This window comes from Zalophus californianus, chromosome 15 (assembly GCF_009762305.2).
Source record: "Zalophus californianus isolate mZalCal1 chromosome 15, mZalCal1.pri.v2, whole genome shotgun sequence".
Classification (NCBI taxonomy): Eukaryota; Metazoa; Chordata; class Mammalia; order Carnivora; family Otariidae; genus Zalophus; species Zalophus californianus.
Window position 1 is genome coordinate 11,592,280 of NC_045609.1, and position 24,932 is coordinate 11,617,211.

The 24,932-nt window shown below is 38.9% G+C and overlaps 1 protein-coding gene across 1 annotated transcript in view; it reads right to left on the minus strand.

Moving 5' to 3' along the window:
• Positions 1 to 24,932, minus strand: part of RYR2 (ryanodine receptor 2) — a 732,757-nt gene that overhangs the window by 517,391 nt on the left and 190,434 nt on the right. Inside the window, 1 exon segment of the mRNA XM_027588196.2 lies at positions 19,200 to 19,319. Coding sequence (XP_027443997.2) covers positions 19,200 to 19,319 — 120 coding nt within the window.

A 24,932-nucleotide genomic window follows, 5' to 3' on the forward strand; every position in this document is an offset into this window, starting at 1 on the left:
ATCCTGGAGTCCCGGGATCGAGTCCCACATCGGGCTCCCTGCTCAGCGGGGAGTCTGCTTCTCCCTCTGACCCTCTTCCCTCTCCTGCTCTCTATCCCTCATTCTCTCTCTCTCAAATAAAATCTTTAAAATTTTTTCTATGCCACGATAGTTACGCTAGCAAAAAAAAATCCTAGCATTTCCTTCTGTATCAACTTTGTCAACTACTTCTATTTTTTATTATGTATGAGCATGCGGACAAAGATTCACTCTTTACATCAAGCAGAAAATTAATTATTCTGCAATGCACTGTACCAAATCCATTATCAATCTGTACCAGATTAAGCACTATTAGCGTCACAAATATGAATATTTACCCTGGTAAATCGGAATCATTAAATTTTAAAACTCCTTAAATCATGAAGACAGTGTCCATGCATTCTTTGGAAGGTAGAGTAGGATTTAAAAAGCCAAACAAACTGGTAAAGTGTCAAAATAGATACATCACTATTAGTCAAGTCATTGGCCCAAGGGAAAAAACAAAATTAGTAAAAATCAACAACCATTCATGGATCATCTACTTCCTTCAGAAATGTGTTAAGTACCTGAGACATGAGATGAATGAGATACTCCCTGCCTGAAGGTGTTTTAGATTATTTCATAGTAATTTCAAAAAGTCAGTGTAAAGGGACACGTGATTTAGCAGCAAGAGGTGCAGAAGAAGGAATTCGCTTTGCTTGACAGAGGGGGGAGGAGGAGGGAGAAAGTGCATGAGAATCAGAGAGAGTTACCTTTGCAGGGAGGAGGGGATGCATTATAAATGCAGGAAGGTATGAGGCAGGCAGGCAGGCAGGCCTACTTGGACAGTGGCCTAGAGGATGAGAAGGCTTCCTTCAGGGCAGGCACCGTACGAGAGCCTTCCAGGAGGAGAGAGAACTGAGCATACACAAAGGCAAGTCTTCTTCCAGTCAACTCAGGCTGGATGGTTCACAACTCCAGGGAAGGTTATGCATGTCCCAATATACAACTCAGTGAGTGGTGACGGTGATTAACTCCTTGGCCAAACTCTTACAGGGCCCTCAGAACCCTCTTTTGGCCTAGGCCTCAACACCGGCCTATAAAAACCAGACGGTCACAGCAAAAATGATTTTGTCCATACACCTCCCCCACGCATCAAGAGACTTAATAACAGTTTCAGACAGCTCAATGCCATCCCCCCAGGATGACCCTAGCCATCCTTCAGGGCCTGTCTGGCAAGGCTGCCACAAGATTTTATCGTTTGTTCCAGCCAACACCTGGCAATAGGCCCTACTACCCTTTCTTAGAGCATTTACTAAATAAAAAGGTTTTACAACTGCGAATCCTTCCTCTGTCCCTTCGGGATACACCTAGATCTCCTGCAACTCAAGAGCGTCTTTTGAAAACCTGAAAGCCATTCCCTTGGAATGGAATCATCAGGAAGGACAGGACCTCTGTTCCCCCGTACTGCCTGGAGAATAGAATCCTAACTTCAATAATTGCCAGCTAGCAGACACAACTCTCCTCAACAGCATTTACTGTGACTATTCCTTTTAATTTCTCGCTTCTCTTACTCTACTAAGCCCTCACGTCCCCCCCCCCCAATTCTCCCCACTGCCTCCTATAACATACCCAGTCACCTCCACACAAATCAAAATTGAGTTCAGTTCCCCCTGGACTCCCTTCCCCAATGCAGTAATATATTGCTGATTAAAATCTGTCCTTGCCAGGATAACGAGCCTCCGGCTTTGATTGTGTCTGATAGAAGCAGAGCCTAAAATAATGCAGTCCACTGTTCTAAGGCTTTCAGTGGCTCTCTTTATCTTTCAGGGTTACCCTGCACTTGAAGCCCTGCCCCACCCCAACAGAACACTTAGGAATTCCTATTCACAGACAAATGCCTCTCCTCTGTTCCTTTGTCCTCACCCTCCTTATGCAAGGCTTCTTTCCACATCACATTCTATTTCTCTCTATTGCTATTTCACTCCTTTGTTCTCTCATTCATATGTCAAACATTCAATAACTTTTTTTTTTTTTTAAAGATCTCATTTATTTATTTGTCAGAGAGCGAGGAAGTGCTGCAGCAGAGGGAGAAGCAGGCTCCGCTCTGAGCAGGGAGCCCGATGGGGGACTGGATCCCAGGACCCTGAGATCATGACCTGAGCCGAAGGCAGGCACTGACTGACTGAGCCACCCAGGCGTCCCAATCATTAACTCTTAATTACCATCGGTCAAGAAGTCCAGCTCACATGCCATGCCTCTAACCTTCATAAAACCTCTTAACAGTTCTAGCCAGAAGCACTCTCTTTCCAAACTTTAGGATAGTGTGAGGACATTTAACCTGCAGAGAGAACATTTTTCTTATATCTTATCTTTAATTGTTGCCCCTGTTGTATTTGTTCTGGCTTCTCCTTTAAGAATATACCTGATAGAATATACGTTCTATCAGGTACAGACACACTACAGTCCATGGACCCAATCTGGCCCACTTCTTGTTTCTGTACAGCACATAAGCAAAGAGTGGCTTTGATACTTCTTTAACAGTTGAAAAAAAATCCCACGCATGATATTTTATGACACAGAAAATAGAAATCAAACTGAAATGCCCATCAAGATAGTTTTTATGGAACACAAGGATGCTCATTTGTTTACATACTGTCTACGGCTGTTCTCATGCTACAATGTGAGAGGTGAGTAGCTGCGACAAAATCATATGACCCCCAGAGCCTAATTTAGTATTTGCCTTTTTACAGAAAAAGTGTGTCAACCCCTATGTGAGATCATCATTTGCTACAGTTGTGTTCACTCCAGTGATGGCTAAACCATACTTTCAGATCCCGAAAGTAAAACAGTGTATAAGACCCTCCTTCAGTTTTCAGGTTTTTACAGGCTTCCATTTAATTCAGCCCTGATCATCTAAGTTGTCAGCTTCTCCTTCCCTTCTCTTGGTTCTGCTCTCTACTACTATAATCAGTATGCCATCATCCAAGTCCTAAGTCCTAGCCTGGGCCTCCAGGACAATGCTGCTCCTCTCTCTGCAGATGCCTTAGGTACTTTTATTTGGGGGGACCAAAGCTTCCAGAATGCAAGACGTCATCAGTTTCATGCCCACCAACGCCCATGCCATTTGGCAGGAGTGTGATTTGAGGTGACGGGAGTCACTGGGGGGACCAACACACTGCTGTTCACTTTCCTCGTTAGCACAGTCCCTTGAGCAAAGGCAGGTAGGTTGGTTAGGTGGATTCAAGTGTCTGCCAACCTTTCTAGAGTGTTTGAGGTGAACCTGTGTGTGTCGAGGTGAACTCCAGGTAGATTTTTCTCCAACTGGTTCCATCTGCCTTATAACTAGTAGATTTCTCCCCCAGATTTTAGATAGTTTTCCAGTCTTAGATTTCAGGGTTTTCTCAAGTGTTTATTTCAAGAAACATAGTGGGAGTCAGAAGCTCAGTTTTGACTATAATGAGAATTCTTTAAAGTCTTTAAAAGATTCCAAGAATGAGTCCATAGCTCCTAAGACAATCTATCATTGTGGTATTATTCAAGCATCCCATAGGATGCTTCCTACTTGGGGGATTTCAATTAGGTCATCTTTGTCCTTTGGTATCACCACCCTTTCCTAACTGGGTAGCAGCATCAACGTATACTTAAGACACTAAGAACAACCATTTCCACACAGCTTACAAATTACAAGTTAACGAAAAGTTCTACTCTGGCCATAAATAATAGGTTAAAAATTGGTAGGCATTTCCTCACGATGCTTCCATTCCAGCAGAACTTTGTGTAAGTACTCAATCGTTGAGTCTCCGTCAACTGGATATTCAAAATTAGGATGTTTCCTTTCTGCCACACTTACCATTGCCTTTGTTTTCCTCTTAAAGTACTGGCAAAGAAATAATTATATAACTAAAACACAAGCATTTTGAGAAACAAACATGGCTACTGATCATTTATGTTCTTTCACAACCACGTTGGCCTTTTTCCTCCCTTTTGCCCAAAGCAAAATTCTGTGAAAATCATAATATAGTAAATAGAACAAAACAACGTTAATATTTATTTTCCTATAATTATATTAATCTTTAGAGGAAACATACTGAGAAACTACCATCTGTTGCTTAAAATGTTTCATAAACTTTATTTTTAAAGTGGATCTTCCTTACTTCATCCAGCATTTATTTTATACTGACATTTTTATTATTCAAAAATTTTCACTTGAATAGGAAGAACAGTTCATCTGGAATATCACAACTATTATGCATCATTAATATCCTAATGCATTATTTATAGTGGTGAATAATATCCTGAAATGAGAAGTCACTGAAGATAAAATATTGCTCTATCATGTTCCATTAAGGCAAAATATACTTTTAATTAAAGGGATGCCAGAGAAATTAGAAGAAATGGAAAGAGCTTTTGAGATTGTTCTATCGACAAGCCTCAACTTCCTTTTTGGAAGCCTGATTAAAAAAAAAAAAAATCAACAGTGTTGCTTTAATACATGCGGTGGCTATGGACCAGTCTTAGAAATATAGTAGCACTGAAGTATTAGGCTGAGACAAATCTTAAAAATTCTTATTTTATCTCTGCCCTGAGTCCACAAAGAGTAACACCGGAAAACTATGCTTGTCACAATAAGATTAAGAATTTTTTTTTAATAAATTTTCTCTTTTGGGAGACTCCATGACTGTTGACAAACGATTGACCTAAGACTATTACTGATTCTCTTTCTAAGTTAATATACACTTAAATTCGTACACACGTATGTGTGTGGGCAGGCCAAGTATCATGCCATACATGCGTATGTTTCAATATCCTTTCTAACTGGACAATATACATAAAGGCTATGGATACGTTCATTTTTATAACCACCTACTTTATGGATTTCTCTCATAAATCCATTTTGCAGTAGTTTTTCCACTGATTTTCTTGGAACTTTTAGGTAGATCATCAAGTCATCTGCAATGGTCTCTTCATATCCAAGCTTAAATCTCTAGGTCTAATTACATCGGCTCAAGCCTCCAACACACACATGGACAACAGAGAGATAGTGAATATCCTTACCTTATGCTTAATTCTGATCATGATTGATCCCCTGTAAATAAAGTATTGACTTTTCAAGTCCGTGTTTATAAAATAACAGTGAAGCTATCCACCAAACTCCTATTTTTATTAACTTCTGAAACACACACTCCGAATTTTGTCAAGTGACTTTTCCCTATTTTCAGAGATGTCCAAAAGATTTTTCTCCTTAGCACTACTAAGAATATTCTAATTATATATATATATTTTTGATATTGAGCCACTCTTGGATTCCTGGAACAAACTACTTGGTCATGATATTTGTTTTAATGCAACATTGGTTTCTTTAAAAAAGTATTTTATTTCAGATTTCTGTATCAATATTCAAAAGTGAAACTGATCCACAATTTTCCAAAATAATTTTAAGATTTTTAGAATCCATTTTATAACTTACTTGATGAAATTAATGTGGAGGTTTTCTTTCTATTCTAAATTGAGTAATATACATAAGAAGGGATAATCTGACTCTAGTGTATTTCCTGTCAGAAAATTCTTTTACTGATTTATCTGATAATTAGCCTGTTTAGACTTTCTGTGGTAAATTTAATTTTTTCTAAAAGGTGATTCATTTCATGAAAATCCTCAAATCCACTTGCATATAATTGAGCAAATGGTCTCTTATGATTTAATTTCCTGTTTCTATCATTATGCCCTACCTTTATGAAACTTTTAATATTTGAATTTTGTGCTTTCTTTTGGATTGAATTAGCGGTTTGCCTATTAATTTTTTTCCCCAAAGAACCAATCTTTAACTCATCCACTTCCTTTTTCCTTTTTAATTCATCCTGTTGCATTCTTTTGTTTACTTTGTTATTTTTTCTCGTTTTTAATGTGGTTAAGTCATTTATTTTTTCGGGTTTTTTTTTTTTAAGATTTCTTATTTATTTATTTGAGACAGAGAGTGAGAGAGAGCGAGCGAGCACGAGAGGGGGGAGGGTCAGAGGGAGAAGCAGACTCCCCGCCGAGCAGGGAGCCCCATGCAGCACTCCATCCTGGGACTCCAGGATCATGACTTGAGCCGAAGGCAGTCGCTTAACCGAGTCACCCAGGCGCCCCTACTTTTTTTGTTTTTATTGATATATAATTTGATGCTAAAATCTCTATTCTCATAGCTTCCTTAGCCGCGTCCCACATATTCTACAACCTCACGTATTCATTCTATGTTCAAGAAGTTCTTCAATTTTATTTGATATTTCTACATTCACTGAACACTTAATACAGCGACTTGTTAATTCTTACGTAGAAGGGACTTTTGTTGGGTTTTGGGTTTTTTTTGAAAAATCAATTTCTAGTTTTCTTTCTTTAGACTGTTGTTTTTATTATTGCTGCTCTTTGGAATTCACTGTTTTTGTGTATGTGTGTGAGACCTAATATATGGTCAGTATTCTTTAATGTTTTATGTGAACCTTTTAAAAACGTATACTCTGAGGTTCAGGTCTTGACATGTCTTTACAAGGTCGACCTCAGTGAGCATTTTTATACTAAGCATTTTACTTATCTTTTCTACCTGAAGTGTGTTATATCTCCTCTCTTATTAATTTGTACTCTATTCTCTTGGCATCTATAGTTTTTGGTTTGTGGAAGTGGTTTCTGTTACTGGGTGCATATACCTATGTAATCTTCACTGAGAAGTATACCCCTTAAAATTATTAGATATCCTTGTCTCTTTTCAAGCCTTTTGGTCTGAATTATGCCTTATCCAATAATGAGTTTGAGAAACTCACTTTATTTTTATTTGTGCCCCTTAGTATATCCTTGTCCATCCTTTTATTTGTACTTTCTGTATCTATTTCAGTAGATAATAATGTCACACTTGCCTTTGCTAATCAATCCTAAAATTTTAAGTTCTTATTTTAATAGGTCAGTCAAGTCCACTTACAGTTACTTATATGAAAGTTTCATGTAATTTTTGCGAACTCCCCCCACTCTTCTCCCATTTTTGGTAGTCGACCAACTTGACAGTGTTAAGCATAAACCCACTTCACGTGATGCTCTCTCCTTCAAAATCATGAGTCTCAACAACTTGAACAAATGCACATTGCTTGTTTCCAACCAGTCCTCCTGCCAGAGTCTCTACTGGAGCTCATTCTCCAGGAAATTCCTAAAGAAGGGCTCACAGAAACAATATCCCCAAATCTTTTCACATTCATAATAGTTTGTTTCTGGCTTTTACATGAAAAGTCAGTTTGGCTGGAATCCTTGACTCAGATTTCCTTGAGTTTCTTGATATATTACTTCATTTTCACTTGGCATAAAGCACTGGTGTTATAAAATCTGATGACAATGTGATCTCCTTTAAAAGTGACTTGTCTTTTTGCCTGGATTCAACAGATTTTTTTTTTCTTTACCTTTAATGAATATAGTTTACTAAAATAATCGGTCCTGGCCAGCCAAGAAGTTGGTTTTCCGAGGTATGCACTATATATTTTCATTGTGTAGTTTCAAGCAAGTGTTCCTGAGCTTTCGTATTCTTCCCAGGGTCTTTTATTATAAGTACATTAGATGTTCTTCTAACATGTTCTGTTGTTCTTTTTTATAGGTAGACTTTTTTCCTTCTTTTTTTAAGTAGGCTCCATGCCCAGTATGGAGCCCAACACAGCTTGAACTCACAACCCTGAGATGAAGACCTGAGCTGAGATCAAGAGTCAGACACTCAACCAATTGAGCCACCGAAGAGCCCCCATAAACAGACTATTTTTTACAGATTTAGGTTCACAGCAAAACTGCATGGAAGGTACAGGTATTTTCCCATACACTCTCTGAATGCACATCTGCACAGCCTTCCCATTAACATCCCCCACCATAGTGGTACATTTGTTATGACATTGATGCATTTAATTGCCCAAAGTCCATAGTTTACATTAGGGTTTACTCTTGGTGCTGTACATCTTATGAATTTTGACAAATATAAAATGACATGTATCCATCATTATATTATCATACAGAATAAATTTGCTGTTCTAAAAATCCTCCATGTTTCACCCTTTCATCCTTCCTGTCCTAACTTTCGGCAACCACTGATCTTTTCACTGTCTCTAGAGTTTTTTCTGTTCCAGAATGTCATATAGCAAGAATCATACAGTTCATAGCCTTTTCAGATTGGCCTCTTTCACTTATTAGTAGGTATTTAAATTTTCTCCATGTCCTTTTGTGGCTTGATAGTTCATTTCTTTTTAATGATGAATATTCCATCATCTGTATATACCACAGTTTATTTATCCATTCATTTACTGAAGGATATCTTGATTGCTTCCAAGTTTTGGCAATTACGAATAAAGCTTCTATAAACAACTATGTGCAAGTTTTTTGTGTATGTAAGTTTTACAACTCCTTTGGGTAAGTACCAAGGAGCACAATCACTGGATTGTGGTAAGGGTATACTTAGTTTTCTAAGAAACCACCAAACTGTCTTCCAAAGTGGCTGAACCATTCCCCCTTCTTACAGATCGTAAGTGAGAATTCCCGTTGCTCCACATGCTCACCAGCGTTTGGTGTTGTCAGTGTTCTGGAATCTGGCCATTCTAATGGGTCTAGTGGTATCTCGTTTTCATTTGCACTGCCCTAATGATGTATCATGTGCAACATTTATTCATGTGCTGATTTGTCATACACATATCTTCTTTGGCGAGGTGCTTGTTAAGGTCTTTGGCCCATTTGTTAGTCAGTTTGTTTATTTCCTACTTTTGAGTTTTAAGAGTTCTTTCGATATTTTGGCTAACAGTCCTTTATCAGAAGTATCTTTTGCAAGTTTTGTCTCCCAGTCTGAGGCTAATCTTCTCATTCTTTTGACATTGTCTTCCCCAGAGCACAGGTTTCTAATTTTAATGAAGTCCAGCTTACCAATTTATTCTTTCATGGGTTGTACTTTTGCTGTTTTATCTAAAAAGTCATCGCCATATCTAACATTACCTAGGTTTACTATTATGTTATTTTCTAGGATTTTATAGTTTTGTATTTTAAAGTCTACGATCCATTTCGTGTTAATTTTTGTGAAGGGTATCATGTCTGTCTAGATTTTTTTTATTTTTGCACTAAGGTGTCCAGTTACTCCAGTACCACTTGTTAGAAAGACTGCCTTCGTTCCATTGTATTCCTTTTGCTCTTTTGACAAAAATCAGTGACTGTATTTGTCAGTCTATTTCTGGACTCTATTCTGTTCAGCTGATCTACTGGTATATTCTTTCACCAAGACCACACTGTCAATCTTTAATACTCTAGTTTTTAAGACAACTTTGTTTTCTCCTTCAATATTACCCTGTCTATCCTGGGTCTTTGGGCGCTCCAAATAAACTTCAAAAACCGTCCATATCTGCAAAATAACTTGCTGGGATTTTGATAGGCATTGCATTAAATCTACAGATCAAGTCTGACAGAACTAACATTTTGATAATACTGAGTCTTCCTATCCATGAACATAGAATATCTCTCCATTTATTTAGTTCTTCTTTGCTATCTTTCACCTGAGTTTTACAGGTTTTATCTTACAGATCTTGTAATATTTTCTTAGGTTTATAACTAAGTTTTCTTTGCTTTTTTTTTGCATTCTAAGATAAATGGTATTGTATTATTTTATTTTCTTTTATTTAAGGATTTTATTTATTTGAGAGACAGAGCAAGAGAGCATGAGCAGAGGGTGGGGCAGAGGGAGAAGCAGGCTCCCTGCTAAGCAAGGAGCCTGATGCAGGGCTTGATCCCAAGACGCTGGGATCATGACCTGAGCCTAAGGCAGACACTTAACGGACTGAGCCACCCAGGTGCCCCAAGGTATTGTGTTTTAAATTTCAAATTCTAGTTGTTCATTGCTGGCATTCAGGAAAGCAGCTGACTTTTGTGTATTAAATTTGTATCCTGCAACACTGCTGTAACTGCTTATTTAGTTGATTCTTTCAGATTTTCTACACAGATAAGCAGACCATCTGCAGTTATATTTCTTCGTTCCCCATCTGTATGCCTTTTTTTTTTTTTTTAAGATTTTATTTGAGAAAGAGAGTGCACAAGCACAGGGTTGGTGCAGAGGGAGAAGCAGTCTCCCCACTGAGCAGGGAGCCCGATGCAGGGCTCAATCCCAGGACCCCAGGATCATGACCTGAGCTGAAGGCAGACGCTTAACTGACTGAGCCACTCAGGTGCCCCTTCTCTTTCTCATCTTATTGCATTAGCTAATACTTCCAGCATAATGTTGAAAATCAGTGGTGAGAGCAGTTTTTTTATTATGTTAATCACCATACATTACATCATTAGTTTTTGATGTAGTGTTCCATGATTCATTGTTTGCGTATAACACCCAGTGCTCCATACAGTACGTGTCCTCTTTAAAACCCATCACCAGGATAACCCATCCCCTCACCCGCCTCCCCTCTAGAACCCTCAGTTTGTTTCTCAGAGTCCACAGTCTCTTTGTTTCTGATCTTAGTGGGAAAACTTCAAGCTTCTCACTAAGATGTTAGCTATAGATTTTCTATAGTCTTCATGAAGTTGAGAAAGTTCCCCTCTATGCCTAGTTCACTGAGAGTTTTTAGCATAAATGGATGTTGGATTTTGTCAAATTCTATTTCTGTACCTAATAATATGATCCTGTGATTTTTCCTTTTTTCCTTTATAGGGTTTGATTTTTGAATTTGAACCAACCTTGCTTACCTGGGATAATAAATCCTACATGGTCATGGCATATAATTCTTTTTATACACTGTTGGTTTCAATTCGTTAATTTTATTTACATTTATGTTTATGAGAGGTATTGGTCTGTAGTTGTTTTTTTCCTTGTATTTGTCAGGTTTTGATCTTAGAGTAATCTTGGCCTCAGAGAATGAGTTAAGTATTTCTTTTGCTTCTATCCTCTGAAAGAGCTTATCGTTAACTCATATAGTTTCTTCTTTAAATGTCTGATGGAAATCACAAGTGAATCCATCTGGGCCTGTTGCTTTTAGTACGGAAAGTTATTAACTGTTGATTCAATTTAATACTATAAGCCTATTCAAATTGTCTGTATCTTCTTCTGTGCATTTTGGCAGATTGTGTCTTTCAAGGAATTGGTCCATTTCACCTAGTTTATGAAATTTGCGGGCACAGATTTATAATATTGCTTTATTATCTACTTAATGTCCGTGGGATCTATAGCAATGTCTCGTTTCTGATATTAGTAATTTGTATTCTTTTTTTTTTTCTTAATTAGCCTGGCTAGAAGCTTATTGATTTCATTGATCAATGAAATGGCTTTTATTGATTTTCTTTGATTTTCTGTTTTCAGTTTCATGGATTTCTGCTCTAATTCTCTTTTCTTCTGCTTACTTTGGATTTAATTTGTTCTTCTCTTTCCAGTTTCCTAAGATGGGAGTTTAGATTACTGATTTCAGATCTTCCTCTTTAATAGATGCACTCAGTACTTTACATTTCCCGCCCCCCCCAATACTGCTTTTGCTGCAGCTCACAAGTTTTGATAGGTTGTGATTTCATTTTCATTTAGTTCAAAATATATTTTTTATCATAGGTTTATTAACCATGTGTTATTTAAAAGCATGTTAATCTCCAAGTATTTTGAAATTTTCTCCCTTTCTATTTTAATTCAGGTGTTGTCTGAGATCAGATATTGTAGGATTTCTGTTCTTTTAAATTTGTTAGGTTGTATGATATGGCCCAGAATATGGTCTATCTTGGTGAACGTGTCCATGTGAGCTTGAGAAAAATGGGTATTCTGCTATTGCTGGGTGAAGTAAACCATGCATGCCCATTATATCCAGTTGACTGATAGTGTTGTGTAGTTCAATTATGCCCTCACTAATTTTCCGCCTTTTAGGTCTCCCCATTTCTGATAAAGGGGTGTTGAAGTGTCCACCTGAGACAATGCATTCATTTATTTTTCCTTGTAGTCCTTTCAGTTTTTGCCTCACATGCTTTGATGCTCTGTTGTTAGACACATACATGGTAAGGACTGTTATGAGAACAGATTCCTTTATAATCGTGTAATGCCCTTCTTTGTCCCTGATAACTTTCCTTACCTTGAAGGCGAATATTCCTTTATTATTATTATTATTATTATTATTATTATTATTGTTAGCATGATATATCTTTCTCCATCCATTTGCTTTTAACCTATGTGTCTTTATATTTGAGGTGAGTTTCCTGTAGGCAAGAAACAGGTGGGTGTCATTTTTGATCCAGTCTGACAAGCTCCGTCTTTTAATTGATTCATTGAGATCACTAATGTTCAAAGTAATAACTGATATAAGTGGATTAAGATCTACCATATTCGTTTATGTTTTCTATTTGTTGCCCTTATTCTTATTGTTTCCACTTTTGTCTTCCACTCTTTTTCTGCCTTTACTGGCTTTAACTGAACATTTCACATGATTTTATTTTCTCTCCTTTACATAAAAGTTATACTTTTTTTGGTTTACTTTTAAAAAAAGTGGTTTTCTTAGAGTCTGCAATAGGCATTTACAACTAATCCAAATCCACTTTCAAGTAACATTATACTCAAAGTCCATGGATAGTGGACATACCTTATAACAAAATAATCCTAATTCATCCCTCTCATCCTTTGTAGCACCGCTGTTATTCATTTCACTTGTATGTAAGCACACACAGGCAAATACAGCGTTGCTGTTATTACTCCGAGTGAACTTTTATCTGTTATATCAATTAAGAAAAACCAAATTTTAGTGTTACCTTCGCCAATGTTTCCTTCCTTCTTAATGTAAACTCAAGTTTCTGAGCTTCCTTCTTGCTGAAGAGCTTTTTTCAACATTTCTTCTAAGTCACTTCTACCGGCAACAGATTTCTTTGATTTCTGAGAAAGTCCTTTCTCCTTCACTTTTAAAGGGCAATTATGCAGGATACAGAATTCTAGGTTGATAGCTTTTCCCTCCCAACATTTTTAATATTTCATTCTCTTCTTGCTTCCATAGTTTCTAAAAAATTGGATGTGATTCTTATCTTTGTTCTTTTATAAGTAAGTTGTTTTTTCCTCTAGCTTCTTTCAGGATTTCTTCTTTACCTTCAATTTTCTGTGCCTTGAGAATGATATGCCTACATGTAGTGGGATTTTTGCATTCATCCTTCTTGGTGTTGTCTTAACTTCCTGGATCTGTGGTTAGATGTAGGACATGAACTCGCAGAAATTCTCAGTCATTATTGTTTCAAATATTTCTTCTATTCCTTTCTTCATGTTTCTAGAGGTCTTTTGTAGTTGTCCTACAGTTCTTGAATATTCTGTTTTTTTTAATCCAATCCTTTTTTATTTTCCTTTAATTTTCAGTTTTAAAGGTTTCTATGGAGATATCCTCAAACTCACAGATTCTTTGCTCAGCCGAGTCCAGTCTAATAATAAGCCACCAAAGGCATTCTTAATTTCTGTCAGTGTTTTTGTTCTCCAGCATTTCTTTTTTCTTTCTTTGAATTCCATCTCTGCTTACATTGCCCATCTGTTTTTGCAGGCTATTTTATGAACTGGAGCCTTTAGCATATTAATCGTGGTTGTTTTAAATTCCTGGTCTGGTAATTCCCACACTGCTGCCATATCTGAGTCTAGTTCTGATCCCTGCTCTGTCTCTTCCAACAGTGTTTGTTGCCTTTTAGTATGTGATTTTTTCCTTGATAGACACACAGGATGTTTTGGGTAAAGGGAATTGCAGTAAACAAGCCTTTAGTAAAGCGATGGTAAGAGATGGAAGGAGGAAGTGTTTTATGGTTCTATTAAGTCTCAGTCTCTCAATGAGCCTGTGCCTCTGGATTGTGAGCTTCACAGGTTTCTCAGTTTCCACCTCCCCTTAGGTGGGACAGGATGGCGAGAGTGGGCTGGACTTGGGTATTTCCTTTCCCCCAGCTGGGTTAGTCACTGATACTATCCCAGCAGGTTGCATTCTAGCAAAACAGTCTCTCTGGAGGGCAGACCTTGTTAAGAACATAATACTCTGGATTATTTCAAAATGGTTCTTTTTCCCCTCTCCCTGGCAGAAGCGCAAGGGAATTTTTCTCCAAAATTTGCTGTGAGAACCTGGTAGAACCCCAGGAGGTAAGACTCCCAAAAGCGTGGGGCCCCCTGCATAGTTGGATCCCCCTGGATTTTCTAACTCTTAGGGTTGTCCGCACTGAGCTTCCAGCAACTCGTCAGTTCCAATTCAGGTTTCCCCACCCAGCACTCGTTCCTGCAGCGGTTGCTGCTCATGTGAGCTGTGATTCTCTGCACCTGCCTGCCAGTCTCTTCAATTTGGGGGGTACAAGTTTGCCCTGTGACCTCATGGATCTAAGAAGCATTGTTGATTTTTCACTTTGCCCAACCTTTTACTTGTTAGGACAGAGTGGTAACCGCCAAGCATCTGACATGCTGGATAGGAACCTGGAAGTTTCCCACATGCATTTATCTCTTCATTTCCTTTGTGTGTGTGTGTGTGTGTGTGTGTGTGTGTGTGTGTGTATAGGATATGTATATATATGCAATACATATTTATATATATTTTATATATATATATATATATATATTTTTACAAGGTTTTCACTTTTCCATCTTCTATTATTCTTAAGGCATTACCCGTGGGTTTATATACTCTCGTGTCCTTTCTAGTTCAGTCTCCATTTCTAAAGTTAGTTTCTCCGTGATTTTTATTCCATCCTGTTAGCTTTTAGCTCTTTTCAAATCTTTCTCTTCTCTACTCACCTTTTTTCTGAGTATATAATCTATGCTGTTCCCTCAGAGCAGCTCTCTTCTCTGAATTTCTTTTAGTTCATTTTGGAACATCATGTAACAGTTTTAAGTCTGATGGACTTGTATTGCCTACATTACTACTATGCTCCTTGTTCTCTTTGACATATAAAATTACATATACATATATAAATTAAATGTAAAAGATAACTGCAATTATGTAAATAAATATAAATTAGATTACTCCACTCATTGTTATACCTAAGTTACACATAATTACATATAATTATATAGGTATACCTAATGGCTTTATATATAGTATAATTATATGTATACATGTATAGTATCATATAGTATTTAAAATACGTAAATTATAATTTATATAATTATGTATGTATATATAGTGGTTTTATATATTGTATAATTATATGTATATAACATATGGTATAATTATATGTATATTATATTGTATGTGCAGTATACATAGGTATATATTTATATAAAATAAAAAGAGAAACACCAACCAGGAACAGAATTATGTCTACAGGCAATGAAGACATAGCAGATAAACAGATAAAACTGGAAGGAACTTTCTCATAGAAAAGGAGGGTGGGTCAGGGCAGCTTCTGTAGCTATGTGGCTCCCGAGTAACATATTCCTCGGCTTTCACCCAGTATTCAAAACACAACCACTCTTGCGCGCCCGTGGGCGCCCGGGTGGCTCAGTTGGTTAAGCGTCTGCCTTCAGCTCAGGTTATGATCCCAGAGTCCCGGGATCGAGTCCCGCATCAGGCTCCCTGCTCGGCAGGGAGTCTGCTTCTCCCTCTGACCCTCTTCCCTCTCGTGCTCTCTCTCATTCTCTCTCTCCCAAATAAATAAAATCTTAAAAAAAAAAAAAAAAACCAACCATTCTTTATGAGATCTCTCGGGTCTGTTTCCCTCCCTCCCCTCACCTGATACATCTCTATCCTTAGCCCTGCTCAATCCATACTCGATTCGCAATCATTTCTCCTCAAAGCAAGGCCTGTCTAGAAGGGGGCTTTAACAGGTTCGTTTCAAAAGTCATAGGCCAAGACTGCTGCAGAAACACCGGTTCATCTTTACCATGTCTCCCTCGTCCCCTCCTGGTTTCAGGGGCTGTTTCCACACTGGCCCACCATGTCCTCCGGGAGTACGTGTAACTGATTTTTGGACACGACAGAAACCAGGCGGCCTTTCCTCCACTTTCTGCAATACACGTCTGGACACCCTATGTGGGGATAACATGTCATCTAGTTTACTCTAGATCCTACGTTGTCTGTGCACGTGGGGTTCTGCAGTCTTCCAGGCCCTCACTGCTTTTATGTCCGGATTCGCGGAGATGAGAACCTACGCTTCTCTGATAACTTCTCATCTCCCCCTCAAAATTTTAATGGTAACAAGGGAGGTCTGTCTGAAAGGGACTAGGTTCCTAAAAGCAAAAGTCCAACGTCTCTATCATAAAAGACAGAAAATGAAAAGTCATTCATATAAAGAATGCAAAGTATCCATGATTACAATTTACGAATGAGTAACTGAAACATATCGTCAGGTTTGATGTTTGCACGTTCTACAGGAAAACCTATGCTGGAGTTATGAACCATCCTCTTTCAGGCAGAAATCTGCATGAAGAGCTGTCCAGGAACATGAAACAGTTTTCTGAAAAAGGCAGTCCTGCCTTTGATTAAAAGATTCTGTAGCTTAAGACATGTCTGGGATCATTTCCAGGAACACATATATAATTTACTGTGACTGACTACACACTGCCACCAATAACTTCGTTCTCTCCACCGTTTTAATAAATGCAGAAGACAACAAACTTGGGGGCGGGGGGAGAAGAGGGGCCATCTCCCGTTTTCCACCAATGAAACTCAAATCCAGGTATATCTGCACAAAACACATCTGGACCCAGGCTTACATATTTTATTATTTTTTTAAAGATATAATTTATTTATTTGACAGAGAGAGACACAGCGACAGAGGGAACACAAGCAGGGGGAGTGGGAGAGGGAGAAGCAGGGGCCCTGCCAAGGAGGGGGCCCACTGCAAGGCTCAATCCCAGGACCCCGAGATCATGACCCAAGCCGAAGGCAGACACTCAACGACTGAGCCACCCAGGTGCCCCCAGGCTTACATATTTTAAGCATGAACTGAGATCCAGAGTTTTGACTCTCTGTAATTATAGAAAATTAAAAGTCTATAAAAGATATAATTGGGCTACTAATGGTGGTCCCCTTTCAAACTCAATGATCCACTTAATTTTGTGGATGACTTACTGGTTCAAGGCACTGTGCCTGGTACTAAGCAATAAGAGATAAGAAAATAAATGAGATATGCTCTGATCCTCAGGGAATTCAGAAGCTGGTGTATGTATCTGAGAGCAGGTGAGAAAGTGGTGCAGGTATTATACAGAATTAAGCCCAACGGCCAACATAACAGAAGTATAAACAAAGCACTTAAGAAGGGCAGAGAACAGAAGTCAGGGATCTCGGAAGAAAGCAACCCAGAAGAGAGACTATTTGAAATAGGCTTTGAAGGACAAGCAGCATTTCAGCCAGCTAAGTACAGGAAAGACACATAGCACAGGGACAACAAAAGCAGATGGAACTATGAAAAAAAAAAAACAAACAAACAATGACATAGTAAGGGGTTTTCAAGTAAGAGTGTATTTATGTTGTAAGAACTTACAAAAATAAATAAATAAAGTTCAAATAGGTTTACTGGACTTCAGTTGCTATTCATTCTATGCTTGATCAACATTCTCAGTATCTCATCCTCCATGCAAATTTTCAAAGATGCTAGAAAAGAATAAAATAGGATGATAACAAAAATGGTCAAAGTGGTCAGTTTGCGAGATCATCATCAGTTAACAGTGAGAGTGTCAAGTAACCCTCCTAGGAAGGAACCAGTTTAAACGGATGCCTAGCCCTAATCAATGCCTTGATTGACGCATGATATGCCTACTACAAATCATGAGCATTCGCTTTTAGTATTGGAAAACAACTCTCACATTAAAGGAACAAGAGAACAAGAGCCAGCATAGCGTTCAACATAATGTGAAAATCAAAAACCAGCCAGCTAAATGGTGCCTGGTTCTAGGCACTACAGAATATCAGAAACCACAGGGAATGTGCTAAATGTTCAAATGCTTAATATCTCCATCTTAAGAATACTTTTCACAACTAACACCTATCACCGTAATCTGTACAAAGAGAATGCTCAATAAATACTTGTTGAATCAAAAATAAACCTAACCCACGCTATAAAACACATAATGTTTTGCCACCCACTATTACAATGTTAATCATGTTACCTGGCATTGAATTATCATAATAAATGAATCATATGTATACATTGCTCAGTATTTTTTCACAGAATAACCAAAGAGGTACTGTGGTATAAAGGAAAGAATCAGGGATTTGAAGCCAAAAGGCCAAGGTGTAAGCATGAAAAACCATTGCTAATACGGTGGCTTTGAATCACATTAAGCCTTTTAGGCACAGTACCTGACCTCTATTAGGTTCCCACGTCCCCACCTGTACAATGAATTTGACAGCAAGAACGATACACACTCTTACAGCAGCCGCTGAATGAGACTGTCTGTCAAAGGACTCCACAGACCAAAAAAGTGCTACAGAAAAGATGACTACATGGACTGATTTCTGGTTGACTTCCTACCTATGAGACGTCTTCCTCTTTCCCTTCCTCCACACAGTCGGATCTTTCAGCACATCGTGTATGTCCCCAAGGCATGTCGTCAATCTCCCCCAAGTCCCCCACCATCACTCTAGTCCGAAGAACCAGCAGCTCCCATCCAGATGTCCATCTCCCTGCTTCCATGCTTGCTCTCTCAACATCCTCCATCACATAAGAGCCAAGATGATCTTTGCAATGTCTACATCAAATTGCACCACTCACCGGTTCCAATGGCCTCCCTTCATCCTAGAGCAAAACCTCAACTCCTGGCCATGGCCTCGAAGGCCTCCATGACCAGTCCCAGTTGAGGAGAACTAACTAGGGGCCCCTACATTACGTGGTTCCTCTTTCTGCAATGTTCCAGAATACTCAGGACGGCTCACTCTCTCTCTCACTTCATTCCAGATTGCTCAAGTTTCACTGCCTCAGAAAGCCTTCCGCAAACATCCTTTGTGAAAGGGTGAGTCCTTGCTCCATCACTCTATACCCTATTATTCTGCTTTCTGCATAGCCCTGAGTTCCAAAATCACACTACTTATTTACTTGTTTACTAAACACCATGGGGGTGAGAGCTCGGTCTCATTTTTGTCAACAATCTTCTCTGACTTGCAAAAACTAGAGGCTCAACTAGAAGTCTGCTTAATGAATGGTAAGCACATTTTTCAAATCCCCTTCAGTTTATCTGTTCCACACACAATAACAGAGCGCCCACAAATAACTCCAATACCACTAGTAAAACCCGAATACTTGAAAGGCCTCAAAAGGCTTTATCCCACCTTGGAATTCGAAGTGGACTCCAAGAAACAAAGTCGGTTGCCAAACCCTTCTGCAGCCAAACACAGTTTCTGTTGTTCCTTGTGGATGGTTGCGGTGCACTGCAGAACCACCTCGTCATCCTGCAGAGGGGGAGGAAAAGAGAAAAAGAAAGTGAGGTTTGACATGACTCGACAGTCTAAATCAGACCTGGAAGACTTATTTTAGCGCCTACTAAAAATCAGAGAAAAAGGTAACAACAACTGTCCCCCGCCTCCCCACAAAAAAAAAAAAAAAAAAAGAAAAGAAAAACCCGACAGAATCAATCTCTCGAAAATTTTCCCTTGTAAAAAAGGTAAGGTGGAAGGAGGACAAAGAGCTGATTGCCACTCAGGCAGTCAACAGTTTCCTCACTATCATTACTGATCCCCAGAGGCAACCCACATGAGCAATGGTAAAATACAGAATCTCCACGTTAGCGCACTTTTGCACACAGTTTTAATCATCAAAATTACCAAGAAATTGTCTGACATCAAGTGTCATCAGGACCAGCACCAGTTCCAACAGCAGATGCGCACAGCGCTCCAAAACCAGCACAGGAAGCCAGGTCAAGAACAGAACACCTGGGTTCAAATCGATCTGAAAAGTCGTCTCAGCTCATCCACACATTGTTCACATTTCAAAGGACCCTCGGGTGCTTAAAAATGTGCAGAGAGAGACGAGCTGCTAGTTCAGTCCTGTGAAATCCACACTGGTTTCCAATTAACTAAGCAGCGTTATAGGGCAAGTTAGGCCAGGGAAAAGATGATACATGGGACGACTCAGTGTAGGCAGCATGAGGACAGCAAGAAGCACGGACTGGAGACTCAGCAACAGCTCGAGCTCGACTGCTATCACGGCTCTGTCATCCGCAGGTTAAAGATCCTAGACAAAGCACTGAATCTCTAAGAGGACAAGGTAAACGAGTCACACAGAGACTGATATGCAGACGGGGCTCAATAGACAGTAAGCGGTAGATAGCATTGTCATTTTTAAACAGAGTATCTCACTTTAACAAGTTCTAAGTAGCCACTGCCTAAACAGTCTAACCTCTTGACACTTAAAGCAGTCCAACAACAAATACATTCATTGACCCTTTTAATTAGAATGGGAGAGAAAAGGGACAATCAAGTATAACCTAGAAGCCCCTCATCATGGAAGAACGGCAGGCAGAGTAGGGGTGAGGAGATGTGATAAAAATTCAAAAGCAGAAAACAAGCCTTTTGGGTTGACCCAAAGAATATGCTGTATCAAATGGAAAAGTACAACTCCAATCTGCATTTAAAACCTTTATAATACTACGTATTTGTTTTCTTTCCTACACGGTGCAGCAATAAGTAATAGCTGGCTTACAGCACCAGTCACAGGCAAAGTCCAATCTCTTAATCACCTCCCAACTCTCCCTCCAGGTGCTCATTAATTTCCAGCGAACATTCAATTGTTACATTTAAGAAGTCATCCGCTAAAAAAAAAAAAAAAAAAAGCATTATTTTCATATAACAAGCACATCTGAATATTAATTCATGCTCCGCATGGCTATAATAAAAATAATGAAGGGTTTTTGTTGCTTAAATAATCTGCAAAATCACAGATATATTTTGCTTTGCACATGTGGAGCCTAATAACAAAGAACCGAATTGTGTCGATGTGCTCATTGCCTTACCAAATCCCACCAGTTTTTTACTATCTTGTCTCACTCACCCTCTGGAACTAACTCGAGCATGCAAACTGCACTCTTGGGTAAAATGGGCTCCTCTGGATAGTGGAGACCATCTAAATTCCATTTAGTAAATAATTACTTTAATGCACTCATTAAAGACAGTTTGAGAATGAGAATTAAGAGAAAATAGAAAGGTATAAGACAGGCGAGAATAACGTGCTACCCAGGAAGCCCCCAAAAGAAGAGGGGGCACATCACATTTGCCAAGAAGTATAGTGTATGTCGGTCTTGGCATTAACTGATTTATTCTTCACCACATCCTGTGATGTAAAGATTATCCCCACATAGACAGACGAGGACAATGAGGCTCAAGGTAACTTGTTGCTCACAGAGAGGGCCGATCATACATATGTCTAGGAACTGGTCATTCAACCTAATTTATCTGAATCTGAAAGTCCTCAGCCCCACGCTGCTTCTAGAAGCTCAACTGATTTTTTTTTACGTTTGTTATCTAGAAAAGTACCTCTCACCTTTAATGTGCATCCAATCACCTGCTGAAGTGCAGATTCTGGTTCTGTCGGGCTTGGGTGGGGCTGATTCTGCATTTTCAACCGGTGGATCCGAGGAGCTAGGATCCCCAGTGGGTCCCAGAAAGGACAGAGATCCCAAGAGACAGGTGAGCAGGCTCTTATAAGAGCTTGGAGGCAATCAGTAACAGCTGAATATTAAAGCAAGTGTATACTTTGGACAGAACCAGAAATGAGAGCACACGTGGAGATGCTCACTAATATGTGGTCCATACCAACCACGTTAGGGAAGGGAACTAATATAAATAATATACTGAACTCCCCTACTAAGTTTATAAAACCAACTCACTTGTGCCAAGTGTCCCTTTAATCTAGTGCCTTAACACTAGATTATTGTGTGATGGAGTGTCTGGCCACAAAGCCACATGAAGTTCAAAAGCACTCTGCCACACAAGGAGAGAAGGCGCTAACTACAACCTTCAATCACGATTCCACTTTGAATGATAGAACCTAGCCTGACGTACTTATAAGGCTTTTTCCAGTTTACCTGGGAGCGGTTTTCATTTTACATTCCAGTAAGCAGAGGGTTTCTTTCTGACAGAAACTAAAATATACTCAGCATTGGATGGACCAAACACCAATTCATAAATACCTGCCAGTCCCCTTTAATTAACCCATCATTGATCTCGAAGCATCATTTTTCTCCAGAACCACTCTGGTTCTTGAGAGCACACTGACTATGCATTGGAAAAGCCTCAGTAAGTAGTTTTTTTCTTATAACCCATGTGCAGTAAATCTGGTTTTTGCCAACGTGTACACGTGCGCATACGGATCTAGTTACACACGTACACATACATGAAATATCTTTTCTAGTCTAAGAACAGAGACTAAGCACAGCCTCATACTGATGGGATCCAGAGAGTTAACACTATTAAGGTAACAGAACAGTAAGGCTATAGGTTAAAGTGTGTCTCTTGGGTCATAAGGCTTCTGAATTAGTCTCTGCCACCCGGCCTGAGGTCCAGGCTCCTAACGTCTCTTTTCCAGGCTTCACATTTTAATTCCATGTGTCAGTGGTGTACCAGAGTGCCAAAATGCACACAGTGGCCATCACTTTTCCAGCCTTAGTCCACAAGAACTAAAATCTTCCTCCAATATTAACCTTTCAGTATTGTTTTTTGAGTCCTCATGTCTTAGGTCTAGTACCTAGGGCTACAAATTTTGATTCAACTCACAAGAAATCCTATTCCATAACCAAAATGCTACAAAAGTATATTCTGCCTACATTCTATTATTTCATTTTTTTAATTTCAATGTCTGTTAGTTAAAGGCAAATGACTAGCATGAAAAGATACTAGAACTTTCCTGGAAATACTTGAACTTACACCATTGCCCATTTTAGATAAAACAAACTGGAAAAAATAAAGTTACTAGTTTTTGTTTTTTAGTTTTTGTCTTTTTGTTTTGTTTTTACAAATTTAGAATAAAATAAAATGTAAAAAAAAAATTCTAGGAGAAACTTCCTGAACTTTGTGAAGATCAAGTGCTATCTGGCTTACGATTCCCAAGATCCTATAGATTCTATGCCAAATCCAGCAATTTCAAATCCATCAATTTCTCACCACACCAGCTACCGTCATCTCTTGGTTATTATCTTCAAAACACAACAAATAGTTTTCCACACTGCAAACTCCCTTCCAATGGTGTTTCACCTCAAGGTCACCCCATCAACCTGACTGTAATGTTCCCTGGCTTAAAATCTTTTAATGGCTTCCCATTGCTCTGAGGAAAAAGACCAAAGGACTCTAGTCTACAAGGCCCCACACTGCATAAAAAAGTACCAGCTTGACATTTCCTCCAACCAACCTTCCTTCCTTCCTTCGTTCATTCCTATGCTCCTACAGGACTTTGCGCATGCAATTAAACCCTTTCTCTCTCCTCTAGTTAAGACGTATTCATCTTTCAAATCTTAACTCCAGCATCCATTCCTGAGGTGGGCCTTCCCTGACCCACCAGGCTGCATCAGTTTCTTTGTTTCGTGCTCCTATACCACTTACATTCCTTCAGCTTAAATAACTGAATGCATCATGACATTATTAAATTACAGTGCCTAACACTGCCCTGGGCAAATATACTCAGTAAAGGATTATCTTAATCCACTTTATGATTGCTCATAAATATGTGTTGCCATGCTGACAAATTGAGTTGCTTTTTAGAATTGCCAAGGTAAGACCCCACCTTCCCAATTAAAGCTACCATGATAGGATCCCATTATGTGATTTTCTGGTTCTATTCAGCCAGGAAATAGGGCAGTATTTGAGGAAAATTGCTCATCCTATTATATTTATGACAATTTTTAATGGATTGTAAACATCTGTGGCATCAATATAAAACCCAATGGGATTACTGGGGGAAAAAAAGCAGTGTAGCCCCTCATTTCCCCATAAACATAATAAAACTTTGGTTACAACTCTTTCCATATGCAATCTAAGCAAATCAAACATACTGTCCTCTTGAACCGTCAAGAAATGTTCTTCACAACTCAGGTCATTAAAAAGTCCCTCAAATCATACCAAGGACCTTTCTTAGATGCTTATAATGCTCGTCTTTTGAAATATTTATCCACATCTAGACCTTCTGTAACTTGTCTTCTCCCACGGTTAGGTCTTAATAATTTTTCCTCAATTGGTTCCAACTCAAAAAGCTCACTATATGTATTGTATCCTATGGCTACTGGTCAAGCAGGTCAGATTGAATTCCATAGAAACCAGGTGTCCACTGAAAATAAGTGTTTTGGGATGCTTGGGTGGCTCAGCTGGTTAGGCATTGGACTCTTGATTTCAGCTCAGGTCGTGATCTCATGGGATCAAGCCCCACCACGGGCTTCGCACCGAACATGAAGCCTGCTTGGGATTCTTTCTCTCTCCTTCTCTCTCTTTATTTGCCCCTGCCCACCCCATGCACACACACATGCTCTCTAAAAAGAGAAAAGCACTTCAGTTAAAACCCAAGCAATCACATCATCCAATTTAGATATAGTAAATGCTCCATAAATACACGCTGGATTGAATTTATTTTTGTTGAAAGGCTCTTGTACTCTTCCTGTGACCTGACAACTCTTTAGAACAGAGATTAATGCTGCATTCCAGGCAATTCTGTGCTGAGTAAATAAGACATGATTTCTAGAACAAATGCTGCCAAGTCTGCTGGAATAGTACAACATGGGAAACAATCATCAAACGACAGCAGTAGCTTCTTTCAGACATTCATTTATCATTTAATAAATATTTACTGAGGATCTAATATGTAATAGGATATGTCCTAAGCACTTGAGATAAATCACTGTATAAATCGAAGATCCCTGAACTCATTAGGCCTGCATTCTGGTAGGGGAAGAGGAAGAATAAACAAAAACACCACAAACTTGTAAATTACATTAAAGGCAAAAGGTTCTATGGAAAAAAAAAAAATGGTACAGTTTCAGGGGGATCAGGAGTGCCCCAGTGGTGGGAAGGTTGAAATTATGACGA